Raw genomic sequence first — 27387 nt, forward strand, 5'->3', positions numbered from 1 at the left:
GTAGGAGGGATACTGGGAGCACTGGAGGTGGAGAATGGGCACTGGTGGAGGGATGGGTACTCAATCGTTGTATAACTGAAACCCAAGCACAAAAAATTGTAAGTCTACAACTATACCTCATGGTGTTTCACTAATAAAAATTTTAAAAAATAATAAAAAGCAAAGAAAAAAATTTTAATTCAATTTTTTAAATAGGTTATGATAGCTGGGGTGGGAGATAGAAGCTTGCAGCAGGGCAGAAGGAGTCTTAGGGGCTTTTTCTCTCTGTGTGTCTTTCTCTGTGTATGTGTGTCTTTCTGTTACACACAGACATCTGTCTCTGTCTCTGTCTCTGTCTCTCTGTCTCTCTCTCCTCCCTCCCTCCCTCTCTGTCTCTCCTCACTTAATGTATGAACAGATGGCAGGACATGTAGGATCTCATCCCTGCACACATGGCTAGAGACTAAGGAAGCCAGGACAAAGACCCTCTGGGGTACAGTCCTAGAGAGGCCCACCTGGCAACAGATCACAGAGCAGCCAGGAGACAAGGTGACAAGGGCTGTGGACTCCAGACTCCAGATGATAAAACATGTACATTGGACAGAGAATGGTGTAGGGAAGAGCCGATCATTACCCGGGGAGCAAGAGACTGTCAGTCAGTCAGCAAGAGACTCACCTTGTACCCCAGGAACCTGCACCCACCTAGTTGAGCTATACAATAAGCTTTAACTTCTTTAGCATCTGAGGATTTTTTTTACTCTCTTTGATTTATTTTTCTAATTTGGGGGCATGTCTGGCAATACTCGGGTTAGCCCTGCCTCTGTACTCAGGGATCCTTCCTAGCAGTGCTCCAGGGACCATATGGGATGCCGGGGATTAAACCCAGTTCAGCCTTGACGTGATGCACATAACCTCCCAGCTGTGCTATCACCCCAGCTTCTGCGTCATGAGGGCAGGAATAAATCTACTTTAATGCTAACACTTCTTTTGACCAAAAGGGGGAAAACAAGCTGGGCTGCTGTCAGAGACCTCCCACGTCTGTTCCCAGGGAAGGGTAGCGCGCTGGGAAGACTTTGTATGAAAGTGGACTCGAGGACTCTACGTGAGCAAAGCCTGTGGTTCCCCAAGAACCAGCGCTCTTTCCTCCTCTTTCCAGCCCCGAACTCCAGGTTCTCGGAGCCAGGTCTTTCTAGAGGGCCAGGTCTTTATCTCTGCATTGCAAAATCTTTATGGTAGAAATGTGCCGAGCCCCGTGAAGGAACTGCCAAGCCTGCAGTCTGTAGGGCAAGGGGTGAGAGAAGACAGCCCTGGGGCCCTTGGACTGTGAGGGCAGAGGCGGAGAAGCGCAGATCTGGTTCATTCCTCACTCCACGGAGGCCGGCTGTACCAGGAATTTGCCTGCAGGCCTGTGTCAGCTGGAGATGAACCTGAAGCCCCAGCTGGTGCCGAAGTTGGGCCGGAACCTGCAAGATGGCGAAGCAGTGATAAGGAACAGCTGCGTTCTGAAAATATTTTGCAGATAACATGTCTGGGATTTGCTGACTGCTGGGAAGTGGGGTGTCTCTGAGAGGGAGGGAAGTGGCCAGGGAGGACTTCAAAGCTCTGGGCATGGCTGTGCCATTTCCTGAGATTAGAGGGTGGGAGGAGCAGGCCTGGGGACCCAACATCTGCCAGGTAGGCGGGGAACGTGCCAGTCACGGCCAGACTGGGATGGGATTGAGATCTAATTTGGGGTAGCATTTAAAGGCTGGTGAGATCATGTGGGGAGGAGGAGAGAAAACTGGTGCTGGGCAGTGATTTTCCACCTCACGGCCGAGCCTCTGCACCCAAACCATGAAACCCCAAACTATCTGCAGCCCTAAAGCTCCTCGATGGGGGTGTGCGACCCCCACCACCATCCCCACCCCTGCTAGGCTCAATCGGGATTCCGTGAGAGGAATCCTGAACCAGTGAGGACCACGTGGGGGTCCAGAAAGGCTCCAAGATTCCGCCCTAGACTTAGAGTTTCATCTGAGGGCCAGCATGCCCTGGCTCTGAGCACCGTCTTCTCTCAACCCCGCCATCACCCATGTCCTCCCACAGGGTCCAGACTCTCCTTCATCCCCTAGTGACCTCAGCACACCCCCTGCAGCACTCACAGTCCTTGCCCATGAGTATCCCCCAAGGAGAAGTCTGGCTGTCCATCCTGAAGTTCCTCTCTCCTCTGGGCCTCAAGCTACACACTCAGAAATGGCTCAGAGGTTCCCGACCAACCTGCCAGATGGTTTTGTTGCTTGTTTGGGTCTTTGGAGGGAGGGGGTTGTTTTTAGTTTTTGTTTTTGTTTTTTAATGCTTTACTTGGAGGGGGTGTATAGTACAGCAGGTAGGGAACTTCACTTGCACACAGCCAACTGAGACTCAATCCCCAGCATGCCAAATGGTGCCCTGACCACTGCCAGGAGTGATCCCTGAGTGCAGAGCTAGGAGGAAGCCCTGAGCATCGCCAGGTGTGGCCCCCAAAACAGCAACAACAAAACAACTTTACTCTGGATCAGAGTGACAGCACAGTGGGTTGGGCACTTGTTTTGCACGCGGCCAACCCATATTTGATCCCCATCACCCCGTCACCCCAAGCACTGCCAGGAGTGATCCCTGAGTATAGAGACAGTAAGCCCTGAGCATCACTGGGTGTGACTCAAAAACAACAAAAGCTTTACTGATACCTACCAGTATATATTGTGCAACTTCACAGACCGGACCCCTAGTACGGGATTAAGGCTTTGGACTTGCCTGTGGCTGACCCCAATTCAGCCCCTGGCACCACACATGATGCCCTGAGCATAGCCGGAGTCACTCCTGCACATAGAAAGGGGAATAGCTCCTCCTCTCATGGGATGCAACCCAAAAACAATTTTTTTAAAAGGGACTAAGGAGATAACTCAAAGGACTGCCACACAGCTTCATAGTGAGAAGCCCAGATTCAATCCCCAGCACCGCACGGTCCCTAGAGAATCACCAGGAACATCCCCTCCCCAAAAGCCAAAAAACAAGGGTCAGGGCACTAACTCGGTAGGCTGGAGCACATGCTTTACACGCAGCAGCCCCACACCCATCCCTGCCCCAAGAGACAGTATAGGGTTAAGGCACTTGCCTGCATGCAACCACCTCTGGTTCAATCCCTGAGCACAGTGAAAATTTCAGAGCTGGAAATGTAGCCCAGCGGTAGAGCACTTATCTTGCATATGTGAGGTGTTGGGTTTGAGCTCTGGCACCATACACACACACACACACACACACACACACACACACACACACACACAACACACACACACACAAAGTAACCAGGTTTTTCATCCATGGGAGAGGGGTGACATACATACCTTCAGGAACTGCCAGGGGTGAACTTTGAGCAATACCAAAGCCCTGAGCACCACCAGACGTGGCCCCAAATGAAAATAAAAACTGGGACCAGAGCAATAGTACAGTGGTTGGGATGCTTGCCTTGCACACAGCAACTGGAATTTGATCCCCGGCTTCCCCCAAGCACTACCAGGAGTAATTCCTGAGTACGGCCAGGTGTGACCTCAAAACAAGACAACCACAGAAATGTTGCCTGCCTGCACTCTCCTCCCGACTTGCCTCCCAGCTCTCGCCCGCTAATAAATCACCATTCCTTTCTTCTCTTTTTTTCCTTTTATTTGATTGTGCTGGCATGTGGGTTGGCACCAGCCCCGCCCCGCCCCCCCCCCCCCCCCCCCCGGGCCGCAGCCATTCAGACCACGGCATCTGTCTGCCGGAGACCTCGGAATTGTGGTTCCATCCCTTTCCCCCCTTGCAGTGAGCTCACAGAAACACCCCTTCTCATTCTCTCCCAGAGGTGCTCCAGTTCCCAGGCCCAGGAGGAGTTGGAAGAGTCTCTGTGCTCTGGCCTCTGGGCGGAGTGGCAGAACCGCTGAACTAGGGGAGCATCATCCAGAAGGCAAATGCAAGCCTGGGTCCACAAAGGAGGGGCACCTCAAGGGGACAGGGCTTGCTCTATTACATTGGGTGGACTCACAGACAATGCACTTAAAATCGCTCGAGGTGGACGGACTCCTGCAGCTGCTCGGATGCTCTGTCGGGGAAGGGGCTGGTGGGGGAGCCGAGGCTGGGCTGTGCCTTCAGCCCCTCCAGAGGCATCTTGTTCTCGGTGTTGCCCAAGTCATTATCCTTTGGGTTCCACGGGATCCAGAGGCCGATGAAGAAGAGGTAGGTGATGGCACCCAAGTAGGCTCCCAGGATGGGCGCCACCACAGGCACCCACCACCAGTTTCTGGCACTGCGGAGAAAGGCAGGGCCCGCTGAGAGAGGGCGGCCAGCAGCCAGCTCACACCCACAGGGTTCTTCGGAGGGTCTCCAAGGACCAGGAACCCACCCGAGCCCGGGCCCCTGCTCAGTGGCTCAGTCTCATCCTGAGGATGCAGGATGAGAGACGCGGCAAGGACAGGAGCGGCGTCAGGAGCTGAACAGAGCAGTGCTGGGCTGAGTCCTAGGACCCCCAGAGAGACAGGGACGCTGTGGGCATGCCCCCCGCCCCTCTGCTGCGGAGAGTCCACCAAGGACCCGGGGAGGCACCTGAAGACCTCTTTGCCCCAGCCTGCAATGAAGGTGAAGAAGCGTGGAGGCAGGTCTCGCGCCGGGTTGATGGCATAGCCCGTGTTCATGCCCAGGGATACGCCCAGGACCACCACAAGAATGCCGATGAGCAGGGCCTGGGTCCCCTCGGGCGCAGGGCTGTTGTTCTTGTCCCCGATGGCCAAGATGCACATCTGGAGGAGTCCCGTCAGTACCACCTGGAGGGCAGACACCTTGGCAGCCAGGCAGACACAGACCCGGGTCCTCATCGTGGAAGGATGGCCGCCCCCCACCCCCTACTCCCCTGGGCCCGGGAGGGGCCTCTCCTCTGGGCCACTGACCTCGTCAATGAAGCCCCTCCACAGCGACATGCGATCAGGAAGGTAAGTGGCGAAAATGTTAGCAGTGGCCTTGGGCCCCGTCACTGTCAGGTGTGGCCCCGAGTATTCCTCGATGGCTGCTGTAGGGACAAGAGGCCTCAAAAGGAAGGCAGGGCACAGGGCCAGAGAGGCACACAGGGCTGAGTGTCCTGCCACACGCGCGGGGGACTCCAACCCGGTCCCTGGCACCTCACACAGCCCCCGAGCCCAGCCAAGGAGACTCCCTGAGCTGGGAGGAAGCCCTGAGCACAGCTGGAAGAGTCCCAAAACCTCATTCCCCTGCCCCCAGGAAAAGGCGTGTAAAACTATTTTTTTACAGAAATATAATAAAAGTAATATAATAATACAGTTATATAAGATGTTATATAATAAATTAGTTCTACTATGTATTACATTTAATTAATTTAATATAAATTAATTATGTATTATACTTAATCCAATATGTGTATATTGGATTAAATATAATACAGTAAATATAATATAATTATAATACATAAATATAATAAAAAGTATAAAGTGATTTCTGTAAGAAATCTTTTTATATTACTATTGTTATAAACAATAAAGTATTAATTACTGTACCATTTATTAATTATATTAAATATATAATGTATATGTATCAATTGTGTTACTATTGTAATATTTTATATTATCATTATAAACAATAATTTATATTTATTTACTGATAAGAATTTTCCTCTTACTATTATAAAATTTATCATATTGCTATTATTATAAATAATAATTTTGTTGTTTATTATTAATTATTTATATTACAGAAACGGCTGACTGACTTTGGGGGGACACACCCCGCAGTGCTCAGGGCTTATTCTGCACTCAGGGATCACTCCTAGAGGTGCTCCGTGGCCACAGCAGTGCCAGGGATGGAACCCCTGCCAGGCCAGTGCTGCTCTACCTCTCCAGCCCGGCCCCCAGAAGTTCTCCTAGGTCAAGAGAACAAGGGTGGAGGGACCCCCTAGCCACGTGGAGACCCAGGGGCGGCCGTCCCAGGGCAGGGTACTCACTCCAGAAGAGACCATAAATGGTGGCAGCTGCAATGAAGGACCCGAGGAACTGGCCCAGCACATAGATGGGAAACTTCTTCCAGGACATGCGGCCTAGAGCGCACTGAGTGAAGGTCACAGCTGAGTTCATGTGGGCCCCTGTGCAAGGGGAAACAGGGACTGTTACTATTGCCAGGAACTGGGGGGGAGGTCCCCACTTCATCTGCACCAGCATCCCCCAGTGGGGAGCACGTGCACAGCACTCCCACTCAGGCAAGGGACGGCCTGAGCTGTGAAGTCTGAGCTTGGCTCAGCTCAGTTGACTTATAAGCACGGGTCTGTCCCCAGTGGGTCTGAAAACAAGCATACAATCAGGCCCGACTGCCCGTGAGAGGAGCAGAGGAACTTGCGGGGTTAGCGGCACTGGGACGACTTGTCTGAGAGCTGCTGTGGTCATAAGGGTCTGGCTGTGACGGCTGAGAGCTTTACTGTGATGGAACACATTTCATTAAGAAACCAGTTTTAGGGCCGGAGCAATAGCACAGCAGGTAGGGCATTTGCCTTGCACGCGGCCGACCTGGGTTCGATTCCCAGCATCCCATATGGTCCCCTGAGCACCGCCAGGAGTAATTCCTAAGTGCAGAGCCAGGAATAACCCCTGAGCATCACCAGGTGTGACCCAAAAAGCAAAAAAAAAAAAAAAAAAGAAAAGAAACCAGTTTTACCTTCTCCACCTCTGTCCTGAGCTCAGTTATAAAGAGGCCGAACCTCCACCGGGGGAAGGAAAAGGAAGAGAAAAAAGTGTGGTGGACTCAGGATTCGGGGGGAGCTCAGTGGGCGGGAGCGCACACTCCAGCCTGCGGGGCCCCAGATAGCAAGGACTCTGGCAGGAGACAGTGGGCAGCACTGTCAGGTACATTGCTGTTCGCCTCTCACAGCCCGGGAGGGGACCCCAGAATCCAGAGCATCCCTGGAGAGGCCACCACTAAAATCATGTTTTATCAATTTCTGCAAATGGCTGGAGAAATAGCCAGAGAGCTCACATGTCCTGAGCTGCATCCCTGGCACAACGATCACACTCTGCCTGATGGAGGCCCAGTGTGGTCCCCAGCACTGCTGGAAGCAACCTCAAGCATGGAGGTTGCTGAATTATGAATAATTAGGTATAAATTGATGAGGTTACGGAGCCAGGAAAAACTCCTGAGAACTGCCTGTTCTGACTTTGCCCCCTCCCTCCCAAAAATAAAATGTTAGAAATGAGGGGAAGGCTCCTGCAGCATCTAGGCAGAGATCGTTCAAGGAAAGGGGCAGAGCGGATCCTCCCTCTGGGGCCAGCTGGCGCAGGGGAGGAAGTGGGAGGGACATGTGGTCACTCAGGGCACTGCCAGGCAGGGTCTGGACACACTCACCAGAGACACCGCCGGCTATGTAGATCCCCATGGTGACTCCGAAGCCAAACCCCAAGTTGACGCCGAGGTAGCTTCCCATAGAACCTCCTAGGACCATCTGGGCAACACTCCCAAGGCCAAACACCTGCAAGGAGGGGTCTCTGATGGGGCCTCGGCCAGAGCCCCCCACAGGGCTGGCCCTATGCTGAGCTCAGGCCCCTCAGCCCCTGCTGGGGGCCTCCTATCCCCCTCCCACTGCCCCGACCCTTCCAGAGACTTTTCTCCTTACGATCCCACCCCACTCCCACCCCCAAGGGGGGCTCTCAGAAGGGAGAGTATTTATAAGGATCTGGGGAGCCGAATCCACCCCAGTTTAGCGGAGAGAACGGGGCTTCTGGTGACAACAGAACCTGTCTCAAGGGTCGGCAAGCCTGAAGGATATTTCTTCAAGGGACTGCCTAAGGTCCTGCTTGTATCCCACTAGGAAGACTCCCGAACCATGCCTCCCTGTTCCTCCCACCCCGCACCATCCACAGCAGTCCTAGAAGCAGGGATAGGGTGGGGGGAACCTCCTACCTCTTGCCCCCCAACAAAACCCACCCTCAGAGCTCCCATTCGAGCCAGCTATACCACTTCTATACATCTAGCCCAAGCACAAAAACATTCACATAGAAGGACACACACACACACACACACACACACACACACACACACACACCTATGCTCACTACCGCTCCAAGTACAACAGTCGGGATAGGGAACCAACCCAGACATACAACAGCACTTGAATGCAACAAGAAGCTGTGGTGGGAATACGCAACCGAACGCAGCCCTGCTACTAGGCAGTCACGCAGTTTGCAAAGCTTAGATGGAACTGCAAGTATGGGGCTGAGTGTAACAAGCCAGACGCAGGAGGGCAACAGAGAGGAAGCTCACTCATGGATGTAAAGAGAAACTAATCAAGGGTGTGGATGATATCAGTCATCATAAACCTTGGACACTGAAATACAGATCTGAGAATGTCCGGTTGTGGCAGGGAGGGAGCTGATAGGCTGATGGGGACAACACGGGAACATGGACAGGGGTCTGGGCCCTTGCCACTAGAAGGTCACAGTATGAATACAACCGTGTCTCCAACAAATAAAGGAAAGAGAAGGGGAGGGAAGGAAAGTGGGACTGGGAGTGACATTGGGACGGGAGGTGGAGGGCCAGGGGTCTGCGTCAATACCATCAGGGTAAACACTGTCATAACCCCCATACTGTCACTGTCACTGTCCTCCCATTGTTCATCGATTTGCTCGAGCGGGCCCAGTAACGTCTCCATTGGAGACTTTGTTGTTACTGTGTCTGGCATATCGAATACGTCACGGGGAGCTTGCCAGGCTCTGCCGTGCGGGCGAGATACTCTCGGTAGCTTGCCGGGCTCTCTGAGAGGGGCGGAGGAATCAAACTCGGGTCGGCCATGTTGGCTGCATGCAAGACAAACGCCCTACCCGCTGTGCTATCACTCCAACCCACATACACAAAACATAATTAAAAAAAAAAAGTTTTTAAACATTTCCATTCTTCTCAGGCGTTATTCCCGAACTTCTGCCTCTGGCTGATCCCTAACTGCTGCATCTCCTTAGATGCAGTGACTCCCTAACTCCCCTCAGTGATCTCCCTTTTCACCAGGGGTTAGTGATCGGCATGAACTCAGCACCCGTCAGCAACAGCACCTCCACCTGTGTCCCCCAGCCTCTGCGTCCCAGTCTCCCCAGCCCCCTCTGGAGTCACACAGCTCTGGGGGAGAAGCCCTGGCTGGCCCCTGCCCCCGTCCCTCAATCTCCAACCTCAGCCTGGCTGCTGCTCCTAGTCTGACAGACACAGACATTTCCAAGGTGTGTGGTCTCCCTACCTGGGCAAACTTGGACCCTCCTCCCTGTGCTGCCTCTCCAGCATATCTGTCTCCTGGGCTCCTGCTTCCCCCTCACAGCCTCCTCTGCTCTGGAGAGCCCACCCACAATCTTCTTTTTTTTTTTTTTTTTTGCTTTTTTGGGTCACCCCTGGCGATGCACTCAGGAATTACTCCTGGCGGTGCTCAGGGGACCATATGGGATGCTGGGAATCGAACCCGGGTTGGCTGCGTGCAAGGCAAACTCCCTACCCGCTGTGCTATTGCTCCAGCCCCCCACAATCTCTTTATCAGTCTCAGGAACACAGATGCTCACCAGACTCTGGTCTAGCACCCTTTGAGGCTCATTCCCAAGGGCCACTCCTTGGTCTTTTTATGCCTTTGGTTTTAAATCCCTCCCAGTGTGTGAAAATTCCCAAACCCTCTGTCTGGGAGCCAGATCTCTATTTCCAAAGTCCCCTGGGCTTCCACAGGCTGTGTCAAAAGCTCCCCATCTCCTGGAAACTGTAGCCCTCATCTTTGGTTCCCCATCTTAATTGGCCCAGCTAGAAACTTGGAAGTCCCACACAGAAACTGTTCTTTCTCCTCCGCGTCCCCTGCGCAGCCAGTTCTGCTTACAATCTCCCCAGCCATGACTCAGCCTCCTCCTCACCGCACAAATGACCTACACCTCAAAGTCATTGTATCTGCCTTTTGTTCAAACATTCGCCGGCCTCCCTCCTTTCCAGGATAAAGTTCAAGTTCAGAAGGTCATTCTTTAAGACCGTCCATAACTCCAAACTGACTCTCAGTTTCATATCTGCCCCATGACTGTATTTTTTTCTTTTTTCATTTCATATATTTTATGGCTCCCCCGCATGTTTTCTATGTTCAGCAATACTGTTACCTCAAAATAGTGATAAGCTCTTACTACGTGCTGGGCTCTGGTAAACAAGCCACCTCCTTTAATCAGCTTATGCTACCGTCCACCCCTCTGGACAGCTCCAGGTCTGGAGAACCGAATGACTTGTTCAATGGTGGTGGTAGTATAGCAGTATTTGAAAGCCGCTGGCCACCTCTGCCAGACCACCGCAAATTGTGAGTTTCAAGGAAAAAACGCCTGGGCACACGAGAGACTCTAGCATTCAGTGGCTGAGAACCATTCTCCTGGCCAGCCCATGGTGATGGAAGAATGAAGGATCAGGGAAAAGGAGAAACAGGGCCCTGGGCTGGTTGTAGATGGTTTATTTCTCTCTCCTCCCCAGCATTATCTGATCTCTCTCCCTTACAGCACAATCGTAGTCATGGTTTTGGTCATAGTCCCAGTCATCATAGTTGCATCATCCTACTCTCCTCATAGACCTCAAAGTCTCTACTTCTCTAGTCTTTCTAGCCCCCACTTTCCCCTTACAGCATAGTTATATAGAAATCATGAAGGCTGGGGGTATACACAGGTGGGGTTGAACATTGTCATAACAACAGACGTAAAGCTGCATCTTCAGGGGAAGTTCTAGGGGATTAACTCAAGGACAAAATCTCATCTGAGGGTTCAGCACTCCAGATTCCTAGATCTGCTCAAGGGGGGCAGGGGCGGGATTCTATCCAGGGTGTATTGCTTTCTCCTTTCCTCAGATATTAACCCATTTAAACAATCACAGTAAATTTACTTCTTATAATATTTCTAGTCATTTTTGCATGAACACAGTAAGAGATATATTAAGCTTGGCTCCTCCTGGGGACATCTCGCTATGTATCCCAGACTACAGTCCACAGACCAGGTTACTCTTTCCTGACCCAGCAGGGTCCTTATTCAGTAACTTGTTTTGGGGTCATAGCAGAGTTTGTTCCATGACCATGCTCTTAACTTATTATACTTTTGGTGCTTAGCTTGTCCTCTTACAGCTTGCCCTAGGTCCATCCAGTCCCTTCATCAGAACCCTCCTTTTGGGTCCTCCTTTTGAGGGTATCAGGAAGTAAGGGCAACTGAGGTTTAAGTTGAGTAAACATGATGGATGCCCAGGAGTAAATATTATTTCAGAGTCAATTAACGCTCATGTTACAAAAGCATAGCATCAACTGTCTTCCTGTGTCTATACAAAAAGGACATTGCTAAGCCATGCAAGTGACATAAAGGAAAGAGAAAAGCAATATAGGATTATTAGTGCTTGGTGGAATTGGGTGTGTCTCAGAGGCACTGTTGTGGGAGTAACTCGATAAACCTAAATTTCCTGTGAGAGGAGCAAGGACAACCCAATGTTATCCAAGAGCAAACCACCAAACTAAGTTCCCTGTGGACTGGGATTTCTCAGGTTTCTGGAACGTTGTCCTCACTGAAATACCTGCTTGCAGATGCCCCCCTGAATGACTGGTAGTCTTCAGTTCATGCTCAGCTGGTACCTCCTTTGAAACATCCATGTGCTCCAACATGTCACTGTGGGACTGCCACATGTCCAGGCTGCTAGGAATTCATCTAGATTTGCATCACCTAACATGATAGCCATCATCTACGTGACTTTTGTACCCTTGATATGTGGCTAGTCCAAGTTGAGAACTGCTGTAAGTGGACAGGTCAGCCCAGATTCCAAAGGAAATCTTTGTAGGAAAAGGGGCACACAGAATATCTCACTGAGATGTTTATGTTGGAGCCAGAGAGACAACAGGCTCAGCACATGTTTTTCATGTGGAGGGCCTGGACTCCAGCCCCAACATGTCCCTGCTTCCTCAGGGGCCACTGGAGTGACCCTCCCTCCCCCAAGCACAGAGCCCAGAGTAGACCCTGAGCACTGTCAGGTGAGACCCAAAAGACAATATCAGACTACCGAAAAGAAACTGATGTTGATTTCATGCTGGTACTGTTTCAGCAATGTGGGTTAATTATAATAAGGATGATGAAAAATTAACTTCACCATTACTTTTTTTTTCATTTGTAAATATATTTCTTTATAGCATTATGGAAGTTTCAGTGAACCTGTATGATGATTCAGTAACTGTGTGGATCCCATTTTGATCAACACTAAAAGCTTAATTTCCATAACCTCTTTAATGTGATTGCTAGGTGTGGTTCAAAGATATATACCCACAGGTACTTGGATACTCTCTGCTCAGTGCTTGGTGAGGTAGGGGAGGCCCTCCTAGCAGTGCTGAGGACCTGAAGCTACCAGGGATCAAACTGGGCCTCCTGGGCTAGAGAGATAGCACAGCGGGGAGGGCATTTGCCTTGCATGCGGCCAACCCGTGTTCGATTCCCAGCATCCCATATGGTCCCCCAAACACTGCCAGGAGTGATTTTTTTTCTTTTTGGGTCACACCCGGCGATGCTCAGGGGTTACTCCTGGCTCATGCACTCAGGAATTACTACTGGTGGTGCTCGGGGGACCATATGGGATGCTGGGAATCGAACCTGGGTCGGCCATGTTGGCTGCGTGCAAGGCAAACGCCCTACCCACTGTGCTACTGCTCCAGCCCCCAGGAGTGATTTCTGAGTGCAGAACCAGGAGTAAACCCTGAGCATAGCCGGTGTGATCCAAAAAGAAAAAAAAGGGGGGTGCCTCCTGCACGTAGAGCAGGCGCTCCAGAATGTCAAGCATCCAACACTAGAAAAAAAATTGTTGCGCTGTTTTGGGAGCAAGTCCAGTACTTATTCTCAGCTGCTGCTCTTGGTTTGTTGCTGGGGACTGCACGTCACTCCTGGAAATGCTCAGGGACCAAGAGGTACCAGGATTGAACTCCTGCATGCAAAGCCTGCCTGATGCTCTTCTCTGTTACGCTAGAATTGAAGACGCTTTCTGATTTAAAAAGACAACTGAAGAGAGTACAGGTGTTAAGCATTTGCCTCACATCCCTCTGACCCTGGTTTAAATCCGCAACACCACATGTGGTCCCCTGTGCACTGCCAGGGTCACTCCTGAACACAGAGCCAGGAATGTCATTGCAAGGTGTGATTCAAACCAAAAAGTAAAGAATGATAATAAAATTTAAAATAACTTGCAGGGAGGAGCCTGAGCAATTATTGTAGAGCGGGTAGCACACTTGCCTCGCATGCAGCTAACCTGGTTCAATCCCTGGCATCCCATATGGTCCCCTGAGCACCACCATGAGTGGTTCCTGAGTGGAGAGCCAGGAATAACCCCTGAGCAATGCCAGGTGTGACTAAAAAAAAAAATCAAAAAACCCAAAATAAAAATTAGTAAACAAAAATCACACGGAGGTGAGAGAGGCAGCTCAAAGGATTGAGGGCTGGCTCACGCACATGAGGCCTGGGTTCAGCACTACTATCCCTGGGGGACCAAAATACAAATATGAGAGAAATCACTGGGTGTGGCCCAAAAATAAAACAAAAAATTAAATAAGAGCAGGAGAGAGAAAACTCAAGGGGTTAAAGTCACATTTGCATGTAGGAGGCACAGCTATGATCCCTAGCTTCTTGGTATCACCTTGAGCACCCCTGAGCACATAGCAGGACACACACACACACACACACACACACACTCACGCGCGCACACACCATATACACTACACATACCACACGCCTATACACATACACCACATGCTCACACAAACACACACACAAATACTCATACACACACCACACACACCACACACCTATACACATACACCACATGCGGAGCTGGACAATAGGGCAGCTGGTAGGGCATTTGCCTTGCAGGAGGCCAACCTAGGTTCAATTCCCAGCATCCCATATGGTCCCCCGAGCACCACCAGGAGTAATTCCTGAGTGCAAAGCCAGGAGCAACCCCTTTGCATCACCAAATATGACCCAAAAAGCAAAAAACAAACAAACAAACAAACAAAAAAACACATACACCACACACTCTCACACACACACACACACACACTCATACACAGACCACACAGACCACAAGCCTATACACATGCAACACACACACACACACACACACACACACAACACATACACACACAGAGAGTATGGAACAGGTTCGGGGAAATCTGAGAAAAAAGTGGACAAGCCCAGCTCGGGATGGGGCCATGAGTGGCAGGGCAGGAAAAGGGGGCCCAGCTGCAAGCCAGCCTAAGTCAGCCTCAGGGGAGGGGACAGCAGGAGGGAACCGGGACAAGTGGGCCTGGGGAGCAGAGACGGGCCAGACTCCCATGCAGGACTGAAGCAGGCTCTGAAGCTCTGTCTTCAAACAGAGGTTCCCAATGGTTTGTTAAACCAACGAGTAAGTTGACAAGGCCCCAAAAGATCCGCCGAGTGTTGGGGTTGGAGAGACAGGACCGCGAGTAAGGCGCTTGCCTCGCAGCTGCCGACTCGGGTTTGATTCCCGGCATCCTGTACAGTAGCCTGAGCCCTCTCAGGGGTGACTGCTGAGTACCCCTGAGCATCGCCAGGGGTGGCTCCAAAACAAAACAAGAACAGCAACAAAGATGCTCTGTGTCAGGCCAGCATTGCAGCCCGAGGACATTCTCCACTCACATCGCGTGTGTTGAAGCAAAGAAATGTGGTTTTGACAACCAGAGGCTTCTGCTTCTCTTGAAATCTTAGTCATTCGGGCAGAGCCGGCCTGCACTGTGCCCAGCATGGCATGGCCAAGTGGGGCGGTGGCAGCCAGGTGCTCGGAGAGCTCAGCGCCCCACAGTTAGCAACTACACAGCCGCCCCTCTCCCCGTCCCCTGGCCAGTTCTCGGCCCTGTGGCCTGAGTGGCACCTTACCCTCAGGGGACAGCCCCCCCCCCCATGTCTTTTCAGTAACTACAGGGCAGCCCCAGCCCAAGGGAGACACCCCAGAGGTCGCAGGGTGAGAACCGGCAGAGCCTTCCCTGCACTCATCCTCCAGCTGTAAAGGGGGCCCAAGGTCACACTCTTTTCTGGAAAGACCTTTACCCTGATGACTCACTGCACTTTCCATAATCAGAAGAAGCTACTCCCACCCACCCCGCCACTTGGCACCAGGCTGACAACTATAAACGACACAATGTCCTCATGAGTTCAAACCTTAAAATCCTTTCACAGGTGTTACTTCCCTTCAGTCCCCACAGAAAATCTGCTGGACAGATGTTTCTGTTCTCACTCAGCAGATGGAGAACTTGGAGGTTCAGAGAAGGGTCTTGGACTCCCCCGTGACCTGAAACGACCCCTTCGTTTGGGGGAAGAGTTAACAAACCAGGTTGTTAGAAATTCTGCCATAGGGCTAGAGAAAGAGTACAGCGGGTAAGGTGCTTGCCTTGCACTCAGCCAACCCCGGTTTGAACCTGGGTCTGATCCCCGGCACCACATATGGTTCCCCGAGCACCACCAGGAGTGATCCCTGAGCGCAGAGCCAGGAGTAAGTCCTGAGACCCACCGGATGTGGCCTAAAAACAAACAAACAAAAGATTAAAGCCAGTCCAGCTATTGAGGCCTGAGTGATAGTACAGTGGGTAGGGCCTTGCCTTGCATGCAGCCGACCCAGGTTTGATTCATGGCACCCTGTGTGGTTCCCTGAGCCCCACCAGGAGTGATCCATCCCTTGAGCACAGATTCAGAAGAAAGCTCTGAGCATCACTGGGTCTGGCCCAAAAGCAAATAAACAAAAACCAGTCTAGTCTAATGTACTATTTTGACCCTTCACCTCTTGGCCAACAAGGGTGAAGATATTTCTAGAAACAGGCAGGGGTTTCTTGTTTGTTTGTTCATATGTTTGGGGGAGGCATTACACCTGCTGGTGCTCAAGGCTTACTCCTGGCTCTGCACTCAAGGTTTACTCCTGGAGATGCCCAGGCACTGGCACCATCTGGGGTGCCAGGATCAAACTGGCCTCAGTTGAGTGCAAGGCAAGCGCCTTAAAGGCTTAAGGCTACTAATTCCTGCCCCAAAGTGACTTTTCTCATGGAGTCTTGTTTCCCTCTCTGTGAAGTGTGGGAACTAGCATACCTCCCCTCACAGGGTTATCAGGAGGATTTGGGGAGGAGCAGCCTGTGAAGGACGTGACAGGACACTGTGTGACACACAGCCATCACTCGGTGAGAATCTCAGTAAGGGGACGGGAAGAGGCGGGCACGGCTCAGTGGCTGAAGCTCCAGCCTTGCAGCATGGAGCAGAGACTTCGGCCCCCAGCACTGCCGCATGTACCAAGTTGCAGTCCTGGTACCTCGGCCTCTGGAGCTGGCAACCCTGCTCTGATCCCTGGAGCCACTCACGATTCCCAGCCCCACCATGGTCACGTGTGGGTGATCCCCTGTGAGCACCACAACTGGAAGAAATGTGTGTCTCCCTGGTCGCTGGAGGCCCAACTTTATCTTTAGCACAACCACAGAGAGGCACGGCCCTGGAAATCTATTTCCTTTCAACAGACAAGCAGGAAGCTCTGCTTCCCCACTCCACCCCCCTACACACACACACACACACACACACACACACACACACATATTGCACCTGAGGGACTTCCATGCTGGGATCATTCGAGAGTCCCGTGGGAAGAGAGGTGGGGGGGTGGTCTCACCTGCTTTGGAAAACACTGGGCAAAAGCAACTACTGAAAAGTGAGAGGTTTTTTTTTGTTGTTGTTGTTGTTGTTTTGGGCTGGAGAGATAGTACATTGGGTAGGGCATTTGCCTTGCATGCTGCCAACCCAGGTTTAATTCCTCCGCCCCTCTCGGAGAGCCTGGCAAGCTAACGAGAATATCTTGCCCGCACAGCAAAGCCTGGCAAGCTCCCCATGACATTTGATATGCCAAAAACAGTAACAAGTCTCACAATTTGTTGTGAGACATTACCGGTGCCCGCTTGAGCAAATTGATGAATGGGAAGACAGTGCTACAGTGCTACAGGTTTGTTTTTGGGTCACACCCGGTAATGCACAGGGGTTACTCCTGGCTCACTCAGGAATTACTCCTGGTGGTGCTTGGGGGACCATATGGGATGCTGGGAATCCAACCCAGGTCGGCTGGGTGCAAGGCAAACGCCCTACCCGCTGTGCTATTGCTCCAGCCCCTGAAAAGTGAATTTTTGAGGGCTGGAGAGAAGAGCAAGCAACAGGACATAAGACCTTGCCTTGCATGTGGCCAACCCCAGTTGAATCCTACTGGGCACCCAGCCTCCATGCACCACCAAGGTCGACCACTCCTGAGCACAAAGCCAGGAATAGCCCCCGAGCACCACTGGGTATGGGCCCCAAACGAAAATAAGCCAATAAACTTCCCTCGGACCCAACTATATGAGCACAAAAGCACCTCGGCATGGGTGCAAAAAAGCACAGTAGAAATGACATCTGTAGCTGTATGTTCATTGCAGCACTGTTCACAATTACCAGAAACTGGAAACAACCCGAGTGCCCAAGAACAGATGACTGGTTAAAGAAACTTTGGTACATCTACACAATGGAAAACTATGCAGCTGTCAGGAGAGATGAAGTCATGAAATTTGCTTAAAAGTGGATGAACACGGAGAGTATCATGCTAAGTGAAATGAGTCAGAAAGAGAGAGACAGACATGGAATGATTGCACTCATTTGTGAAATATAAAATAACATAATCTGAGACTAACACCCAAGAACAGTAGAAACAAGGGCCAGAAAGATTGTTCCACACTTGGAAACCTGCCTTATGAGCTGGGGGAGAAGGCAGCTGGGATAGAGAAGGGATCACTAAGTCTATGATGATTGGTGGAATCGGTTGGGATGGGAGATGTGTGCTGAAAGTAGATAAAGGACCAAACGTGATAACCTCTCAGTGTCTGTATTGCAAACCATAATGCCCAAAAGTAGAGAGAGAGTGTGTGGGGGAAATTGTCTGTCATGGAGGCAGGGGGAGGAGTAGAAAGGAGGGGGTGGTGTTGTGGACTATTGTGTTGTTGTCCAGTATTGTGGACATTGGTAGTGGAGAATGTGTACTGATGGAGGGATGGGTGTTTAATCATTGTATGACTGAAACTCAAACACGAAAGCTTGTAACTGTATCTCACAGTGATTCAATTAAAAAATTTTTTTAAATAAAAAAAATAGCACCTTGGCTCGGAGGCAGCCCGCGGTGAGCTCCCATCCAAGCCACAGTACCGCCCCCCAGCCCCGCAACCCCAGCGCGCATGTGACTCCACACCTCCCAACCTCATCTACAGTGGAGGGAAGGGGGTGGGGAAATAATTAATAAGGAGAAACGCAGGTGTGGATGGCTGCAGGCCTGTGGGCGGCGTCTTCCCAGGGAACTCTGAGGAAGCACCCTCTGGCCTGCAGGCCTCCGGGTTCCAAGGTTTAACAGCCCTCACGGACTGGAAAGTTTTGTCATAAATGAATTACTTTGGCCCGGAGTGAAGCGGGACAGGAACCAGCCGCTGTCCACAGAGCCGAGAGGAGGGTGGACAGCGCCAGAGGGCAGAGACTGGGAGCCACTGAGCACTCTCGCACCATTGGCCAGAGGCCAGCAGCATCCCCCTGGGGTGCCCGGTGTGGGGCTCGTGGCCCTCACCCTGGGCTGTCAGCCCTCAGTGCCTGGTTACAAACAGGGCAGCTTGAGCTCTGCCCAGCTCCGGAGCTGCAGAAGTGCGGTAGGAGGGAGCAGAGGGGACATTCGACCCGAACCCCAGGGCCACGCGCTGCAGAACCCACCGCGAGGTGAAATGAGAGGTGCTCGAGTAAGCTGGGGACTCATGGCAAGAGAAGGACCTGGCTGTCCAATATGCCTGGACTCCAAGGGCCCCATGGCTGCACTGGGACGAAATGAACACAGACACACTCACAACACACTCCCACACACATACACACCCCTACACACACACACATACACACACACCCATACACACTCAGACACATCCTTTTGTGTTTTTCTTTTTGTGTGTAGTTTTTGGGGGGCCACACCGGGCTGTGCTCAGGGCTTACTCCCGGCTCTTCTGCACCCCGGGGTCACTCCTGATGGGTCAGGGGACCAGATGGGTGCTGGAGACGGAACCCAGGTGGGCAACATGCAGGGCAAACATTCCACCTGCTGTACTGTCGCTCAGTCCTCAGACGCTTACACACTCACAACTCTACACACACACACACCAGGGGCCACGCTCATGCTCAATGCATGCTGCTGATCTCCGCCCAGCAGTGCTCTCGCCCCCTAGAAGAGACAGGCCCCGCCATCCCCAACAAGCATGCAGGGCTGAAGGAAGAGACAGGTGGGCAGGGCAAGCAGGGGAGACCCAGGCCCTGGTGGCTGTTGGGGTTTCAGGTGCTCAGCGGTGCTCCCCATTTGGGAGTCACTCCTGGAAGTGCTCAGGGGACTGTGAGGTGTCAGGAGTAAAACCTGGGGCTTCCTGCGCACAAGCCTGTGCTTCAGCCCATTGCTCTTCAGCCCCAAGGGAGCCTTTGTCGCGGTCCCTGCTGACAGCCAAAGTGCAGGGCGCTCCTCCGAGCGTGCTCCTCTGTACCACAGCGCTGGCCACTTCCTCTTTGGGGAGACTCCATAAATCCTGCTCGCTCATTCCTTCTCATCTCCAGCCCCTAACTAAGGGTTCAGTTTATTTTTGGGGTGGGGGTCACACCCAGCGATGCTCAGGGGTTATTCCTGGCTCTGCACTCAGGAATTACTCCTGGCAGTGCTCGGGGGACCATATCGGATGCTGGGAATCGAACCCGGGTCAGCCGTGTGCAAGGCAAACACCCCATCCCACTGTGCTATCACTCCAGCCCCCAAGGGTTCATTTTTACTCTTTCTCTCTCTCCCTCTCTCTGTCTCTCCCTCTCTGTATCTCCCTCTGTCTCTCTCTGTATCTCTCCCTCTGTATCTCTCTCTCCCTCTCCCTCTCTGTCTCTCAGTCTCTCTCGGTCTCTCCCTCTCTGTCTCTGTGTGTCTCTGTCTCTCTGTATCCCTCTGTCTTTATGTATCTCTCCCTCTGTATCTTCATATCTCTCTCTCCCTCTCTCTGTCTCCCTTTCTCTCTCTCTCTGCCTCTCCCTCTTTGTATCTCGTTCTGTCTCTGGGTCTCTGTCTCTGTGTCTCTGTCTCTCTCTCCCTTTCCCTCTCTGCCTTTCTGTCTGTCTCTCTTTCTCTCTCTGTCTCTTTCTCTCTCTACTTTTCAGGTCACACCTGCAATGCTCAGGGCTTACTTACTCCCGGCTCTATATTGAAGAATCACTCTCGGAGGAGATTAAGGGAGTGTATGGGGTGCCAGGGCTCGGCCCCATACATGACAAGCATCCGGCCTGCTGGACTATCTCGCCTGCCCCAGCACATTACTCTCCTCAACTCCAACCCCTAACATCTGACCACCCCAAGATTTCCCCCCCACACACACATCCAGCACGCAGAGCTCACCTGCTCTATCCAAACTGAGCCCCTCCCGTAGCCCTGCGGGGTCCCCCTCCTCGGAATGCACAGCTGGGCACATGCCCCGCACCTCTCTCTTCCTGACTCCACCTTCCTGCGCTTCCTTCTCCAGCCTGGCCCGGGTACTGCACTGTCTGCCTCGGTCACTGCCCTCACCCTTGCCAGCCACCGCCTCATCTGGCCTTGGCGTTTCTGCTGAGCTTCCGGACTACACCCAGACTCTCCTCTGACTGAAACTCCCTGTGGGAAGCCTTTCCATGACTTCCCCTGGGCCAGGCCATCCATCCTCGGTCCCACTTTCAGTGTTCGTTTTATCTCTTGATTTCCCTTCTCCCCAGTTCTGTCCCTGCCCCGACCTGCCTTGGGCTCATGGTTTCATTGTGCCTCCTTGTATTAGGAGCTTTTTGCCTTACAAAATGCTCTGCAAGCAACACAGTGCTCCCACTCGCTTTCCTTCACTTCTCCCTCCGATTTCTGGCTCAGAGGCCTGGAAATCCCCGACCCTGGGGCTGGGGGTGCATGTGGGGGATATGCCAGTCTCGGGCAGCCTCCCCAAGCCCCATCCTTGTGATATTCATGCCCTTTCCACCGCAACCACCGCCCTGTCCCACTGACGCACTCACCATCATGGTGTAGGTGCTTAAGAACTCAGCCAGAAACTCCCGCACCAGCTTCTTCTGAAAGAATGTTCGTATCATCTGCAGGAAAGGGGACGAGCTGAGCTTGCCCCCGCGGGAGGCCCTGAAACAGCGGCACAGACCCATGGTCAGAATGAGGCATTGGTGCTGCCCATGAGCCCTTCCACATGGGCTGGGTTAATGGGTAACCCGGCGGGTTCCCGCACACACTCCCTGAGCCCAGGGCATGTGGGACGTGGAACAGACACGCCCGCCCGCGAGTCACAGGGGCAGGAGAGGCCGCTGGGGGTCACTGGCAAGCCAGGCCTCCTCCTCCTGGGGTAAGGCGTGAGTGAGTGTCATGGGTGGAGCCGGTGAGTGGCAGTGGAGAGGCAGCAGGTAGCTGTGCTCAGCTGCTGTCCGGCTACAGGGGCGGGAGCCAGAGGCATTGAGTCGGGCCAGGGCTGGAAGCAGCTCCCCATGCTGCAAAGAGCACCGCTCCCAGCCTTCAAAACCAGCGCTCAGACAGAGAGCAGCTTCTTCTTTTTCTTTTTTTTTGGGGGGGGGGTCACACCCAGTGATGCTCGGGGAACCATATGGGATGTTGGGAATCAAACCCGGGTCAGCCGCATGCAAGGCAAATGCCCTACCCGCTGTGCTATGGCTGTAGCCCCCAGACGGCAGCTTCTGCCAAAGTTGAAGGCATTTGCCAAAGGGCAGCAGCCCCTGGAGGCAGGCCCACACAGACAGACAGACAGACAGACAGACAGGCAGGCAGACAGACAGACGCCTGGGAATGAGCAAAACAGCACCGACAGACAGGACATGCGCTGGGTCCCACTCCCTGCCTCGTCTCGGCGCCAGCACTGTGCCAGGGATGTGTCGGGAACAGGGAGATTCTTCTGGGGGCAGTGCCCGGAGAGCTCCAGAACTCCCTCCCTTCCCCCCATACCCCACTCCCAGGCTGTCGCTCCCAGGCACCGGAGTGTGACTGGATCAATATCTGGCTAATAAACTATAGGTTTGGATGGATGGAGAGAGGGAGAGAGACCAGAGTGCAAGGGTGGGAGTAGGGTCAGGTTTGGGGAGCAGGAGTTCAGTGGTTCATGACCTGGAAGAAGACTACACACATCACCTACGTGAGACCTCAGTACCAGACAGGACAGGTGACCCCACCTCCTCTACTGAGACCCTCAACACCCTCCCTCTCCTAGGAACTCTCTTTCCCCTCCCCTGCCTAGACTCCCTAAGTCCCCGCCCTCACAACAGGCAAGACCACGTGGAGGGAAGGGGGGCATTGACCAACCCCTTCTACTTTTCAGACTGAGTCTCTGTGCTCAGATCTCCCTCATCCTATTCCTTGCACCGTGCATACCCCCAGAGAAGCAAAACCAAGGCTGACTCTGGTACCCGGGTGGGCAGTTATCTGGACCATCCATTGCCTATCGTCCACTCCAGGTTGACAGTCACCAAAAGGGAAGCAGCTGGATCAGTATTTGGCTAATAAAGGGGCTGGAGCCATAGCACAGCGGGTAGGGCATTGGCCTTGCATGCAGCCGACACAAGTTCAATTCTCAGCATCCCATATGGACCCCTGAGCATGCCCAGGAGTGATTTCTGAGTGCAGAGCTAGGAATAACCCCTGTGCATTGCCGGTGTGACCCAAAAAGAAAAATAAAATTGACTAACAAAGCACAGGTTTGGATGGAGGGAGAGAGATCAGAGTGGGTCTGGGGCTTCATTGTTCGCTGTGGAGGAGGGTGTAGGTCCGGGTCTGGGAAAGGAGGGGTTCAGTGGTTCAGGAGATGGAAGAAGGCTGCAGACAATCCGGCCCAGGGTTCAACTCCTGGCCACCCGTATGAGCCCCCAAGCCCACCAGGAGTGGTCTCTGAGTGCAGATCCAGGAGTGAGCCCTGAGCACAGCCAGGTGTGACCCCCAGACAAAAGAAATACATAAAAGTAATAACAATAATAGAAGGCAGGAGGCTCCATGGTAGAGCTCCTGGATTCCACCTGTGGGAGTCCCGGGCTCCATCTCTGACACCTCACAGCCCCAGGCCCCGCTGAGCCCAGCCCTGCAGGCAGTGATCGCCACAAAAGTAGAGAGGGGATGGGGCTGGAGCGATAGCATAGTGAGTAGGGCGTTTGCCTTGTATGCAGCCAACCCGGGTTCGATTCCCAGCATCCCATATGCCCCCCCCCTCCAGCACTGCCAGAAGTAATTCCTGAGTGCAAAGCCAGGAGTAACCCTTGTGCATCACTGGGTGCAACCCAAAAAGCAAAAAAAAAAAAAAAGTAGAGAGGGTTGAGGGCTAGCACAGCAGGAAGAGAGGGGCCTGAGTGATAGCACAGCGAGAAAAGCATTTGCCTTGCCCGCAGCTGACCTGGGTTACGGAGGCACCCCCATACGGTGTCCTGGGCACTGCCAGGAGGAGTCCCTGAGTGCAGAGCCAGGAATAGCCCCTGAGCATTGCTGGGCGTGGCCCAAATCCCCCACTCCCCCCAAAATGTAGAGAGAATGCAGGCTGACCCCACGGGGCACACACGGGCACACACTGGGGGTGGAGATGAGTGTTGGGTACCGGAATAATCCAGGAAACCGGAACTGTGAGGAGGATGGACAGACTGACCCGGGAGAAGAGAGGGAACAGTGCCAGGAGAGCAAAGGGACACGGGGCCATACGGCCCATGGACGGAGTCTGCTGTTTTGTTTTGTTTTGTTTTGTTTTGTTCGGGGGTGTTGGGCCACACTCAGCAGTGCTCAGGGCTTACTCCTGACTCAGTGCTCAGCCTGGCAGGGTTCGGGAAGTGGGGGATCAAAGCAGTGTCATCCGCTTGTACCCCACGGTAAGTGCCTGATCCTCTGTACTATCTCCCCAGCCCCCAAAGAGTCTGGAGTTTGGACTCCCCCCGCAGGGCCCTGGGCCGGGTGGGGGCTGGCATAGGAGACCGCCTCTCTAGAGGCCGGGGAGGAGGATGGGAGGGAAGTTGTGGGAGCAGCCGGGACACTTTGGTCACACACAGGCTGAACAAGGAGTAGCCCGCGTCCAAAGGGTGCAGCCGGTTGGCAGCAAGGAAGACAGTCAAACTGACGGTCTCTGGGTTTGATCAGAGGACTACGGGGTGGAGAATGAGTGGGTCGGGGATGGCCCCCGGGACCGGCTAGAGCCACAAAACCCACTGGAGGCACCAGAGAGAAGCTGCGAGCCTCAGGAGCCCACCAGGGAGGGAGTCGAGGTCAGGGATGCTGCTGAGAGACGCGGGAGGATCTCAGCATCACAGGTGTCATGTGCCTCTCCGTCCTTCAGAGAAGTCTAAGAAAAGGTATGGAAGGAGGCCCAGAGTTGACAAATGAAGAAAAAGTCAGTTTGACAATTACCTTAGTGATAGCTACTTAACAAGGAACCAAACAGGGAACTCAGCAACATTTTGTTTGTTTGTTTGTTTGTTTTGTTGGAGGACCACTCCCAGGTGTGCTCAGTTCTCACTTAGGGATCAGTGTTCAGGGGATAATATGGGGTGCCCAGGGATCCAACCGGGTCAGCTGTGCAAGTGTCTCTCTGGCAAGAAACCCCCCAAAAGTATGTTTTTGGGAGTCCCTGAGCATTGCCAGTAGTGATCCCTGAGCATACTTCAGAGAAGAAAAAAGAAGGGAAGGGAAGGGAAAGGAAAGAAAGAAAGAAAGAAAGAAAGAAAGAAAGAAAGAAAGAACAGAGGAAGGAAGGAAGGAAGGAAGGAAGGAAGGAAGGAAGGAAGGCGAAAAAGAGAAAGAAAGAGAGAAAAGAAAGAAAGAAAGAAAGAGAGAGAGAAAGAGGAAGCGAGGGAGGGAGGGAGGGAGGGAGGGAGAAAGAAAGAGAAAAAAGAGAGGAGGGAGGGAGGAAAGAGGGAAGGAAGGGAACAAAGGAAAGAGAAAGAAAGAGGGGCTGGAGCGATAGCACAGCAGGTAGGGCGTTTGCCTTGCACGCAGCCAACCCGGGTTCGACCCCCAGCATCCTATTACTCCTGAGCACCACCAGGAGTAATTCCTGAGTGCAGAGCCAGGAGTAATCCTTGTGCATTGCCGGGTGTGACCCAAAAAGCAAAAAAAAAAAAAAAGAGAGAGAGAGAGAAAGAAAGAGAGAAAGAGGAAGGAAGGAAGGAAGGAAGGAAGGAAGGAAGGATAAAAGAGAGAGAAAGAAAGAAAAAAAGAAAGAAAGAAAGAAAGAAAGAAAGAAAGAAAGAAAGAAAGAAAGAAAGACAGCCTGGGAGTGCAGCTGTCAGGAGCTGGGGCTGGAGAGATAGCACGGCAGGTAGTGCATTTGCCTTGCATGCTGCTGACCTGGGTTTAATCCTGGACATCCCCTGGGGTCCCCTAGCACTGACAAGAGTAATTCCCCAGCAAGCCCTGTCTGGGTGAGTGGGAAAGACTGTGAGTGGGGTGGGAAGGGCACGGGTGGGGGGTAGGGGGCGCTGAGCAGCTGGAGCGATGGGGGACTCACCTATTCCTCCTGCTTCCTTGACTCATTGAGACAGAGGTTCTGAGCGTCTGGACACTGTGGAGGCTGAGAGAGGTCACTTAGGTTGGGAGGCGAAACTTAAGTCCACATTGTCACCAGACCACAGTTCCTCTAGGAGAGTCGTGAGGAAGACAACACCCACCAGAGCCAATGCCTCGCAGCACAGCTGAGCTGGCAAGATAAGGGCAGGGCTGCCTGTGCTCCGCCAATAGGCAGAAGCCCCAGCAACCTGCCTTCCTCGGCCTGGCCAGGCGTCAAGACCCCTGAGCTGGGAAACCAGAGCCTTGAGAGCCCCCCCCCCCCCGACCCGGAGGAAATACCCAGAGCACAGACCCTTCCTCTGGAACCAGGCGGGAGACCCAAGGTAATATTTTCATAAGATAATAATAGTGTCGAATGGTCCCAAGGTGGCAGCCCAGCCTCAGACAGTGGACAAGCCCAGAGTTCCACGTCACTAGGGGGCTACCCAAATACAGACACAGTTCCACGTCACTAGGGGGCTACCCAAATACAGACACAGTTCCACGTCACTAGGGGGCTACCCAAATACAGACACAGTTCCATGTCACTAGGGCTCTCCCCAAATACAGACCCTCTTGCTGCTGGCTTTCCAGGGGCCCCTTCCTGCATCCGTGTGCACACACGAACATACGTGCACACTCCCGCACATGCAAACACACAGACGTGTGCACACCCAGATACATGTACATGCCCATGCACGTGCAAACACAGACACGTGCACACACATGTATACACTCATGTACGCACGGTTGTGTGCACACACAACATGAACGCAGACGTGCACACAAACACGTGTGCACAATGAAGCACGAAAGCTTCCTTCGCCCCTTGTCCCCATCACAGAACAAAGCTGCCCCTCCCCTTGCCTGAACACCCCCCCGCCGCCCCTTTGCCCAGGGGTTCCCGTCACCCTCATCTCCCACCCAGAGGACTCCCTGTTCTCTAGTCAGGTCCCGGCTCCCCAAGTCCCGTCCCTAGGATGCGCTGACCCTAGGAACCTCTGGCTGAGTCGGGGCCCTTTCGGGAGGGAACTTGGGGGGAGCAGCCTTGCCCGCAGGCCTGCAGGGGCCCCTCTCTCTGACTGGACCTCCCTTCCGTTGGGGCTCCATGGGCTGCTCTCTCTCTCTCTCTCTCTCTCTCTCTCTCTCTCTCTCTCTCTCTCTCTCTCTCTTCTTGCCCCATGCCCATGCTCGGTGGACAGGGCCAGCTCAGCCCTGCTCCATGGTCTCCACTCCACTGCCGGTCTCTCAGCCTAAGCTCATTTGGGGAAACTGAGGCAGGGTGCGTCACACGGCACTTGGGCCTACACCAGAGCAGACACTAGACACTTTCTACTCCCAGTGAGAGTCCCCTCCTCGGCTCTCACCGTCACCACCTTCCGTGTGGGCCCCAGGCCCGCCCCCATGGCCCCATCTCAGCCGCACATGGAGGGGACTCACTCTGCGGAGCTGACAGGTTCCTCCGAGTACACACCACGGGGACTCCAGACAGTGGGTCCCGGTCTTGCTTCTCGGACTGTCCCCTGCTGGGCTCACATCCCAGGCCAGGCACTCTGCTGTCTCTCCGCCCCCCAGCCCAGGCCTCGGCCCCCCCAGTGCTGTTCCTGCTTCTCCAGGGAAGAGGTTAGTGGGGCAGGGGTTTGGCCACTGGAACTGCATGCAGACGCGCGCCCAAAATAACCTCAGCCGCGCCTGCCAGCGCTGCCCGCCCACAGCAGGGCCTGGAGGAAGCCCTGGTGGGGTCAGAGGCTGAGTTCCGCCAGGGCCTCCTGG

At 53.2% G+C, this 27387-nt stretch overlaps 1 protein-coding gene across 2 annotated transcripts; it reads right to left on the minus strand.

Annotated features, from left to right (window-relative positions):
• Nucleotides 1-3757: 3757 nt before the first annotated feature.
• Nucleotides 3758-27122, minus strand: AQP7 (aquaporin 7). 2 transcript variants are annotated; one of them, XM_056117340.1, is made up of 8 exons: nucleotides 27055-27114; nucleotides 25577-25639; nucleotides 21105-21222; nucleotides 7366-7489; nucleotides 5978-6115; nucleotides 4914-5032; nucleotides 4573-4790; nucleotides 3758-4276 (listed from the first exon to the last, which is right to left on the minus strand). In XM_056117340.1, the coding sequence occupies exons 2-8, from the start codon at nucleotides 25600-25602 to the stop codon at nucleotides 4027-4029; spliced, it is 993 nt and encodes a 330-aa protein (XP_055973315.1). In that variant the 5' UTR covers nucleotides 25603-25639; nucleotides 27055-27114; the 3' UTR covers nucleotides 3758-4026. The 2 variants fall into 2 exon arrangements, with proteins under 2 accessions (XP_055973315.1, XP_055973316.1); XM_056117341.1 differs by lacking the exon at nucleotides 25577-25639 and having other exon boundaries at nucleotides 27055-27122.
• Nucleotides 27123-27387: the final 265 nt, after the last annotated feature.

Source organism: Sorex fumeus, unplaced genomic scaffold (genome assembly GCF_029834395.1).
Source record: "Sorex fumeus unplaced genomic scaffold, SorFum_2.1 ptg000034l, whole genome shotgun sequence".
Taxonomy (NCBI): Eukaryota; Metazoa; Chordata; class Mammalia; order Eulipotyphla; family Soricidae; genus Sorex; species Sorex fumeus.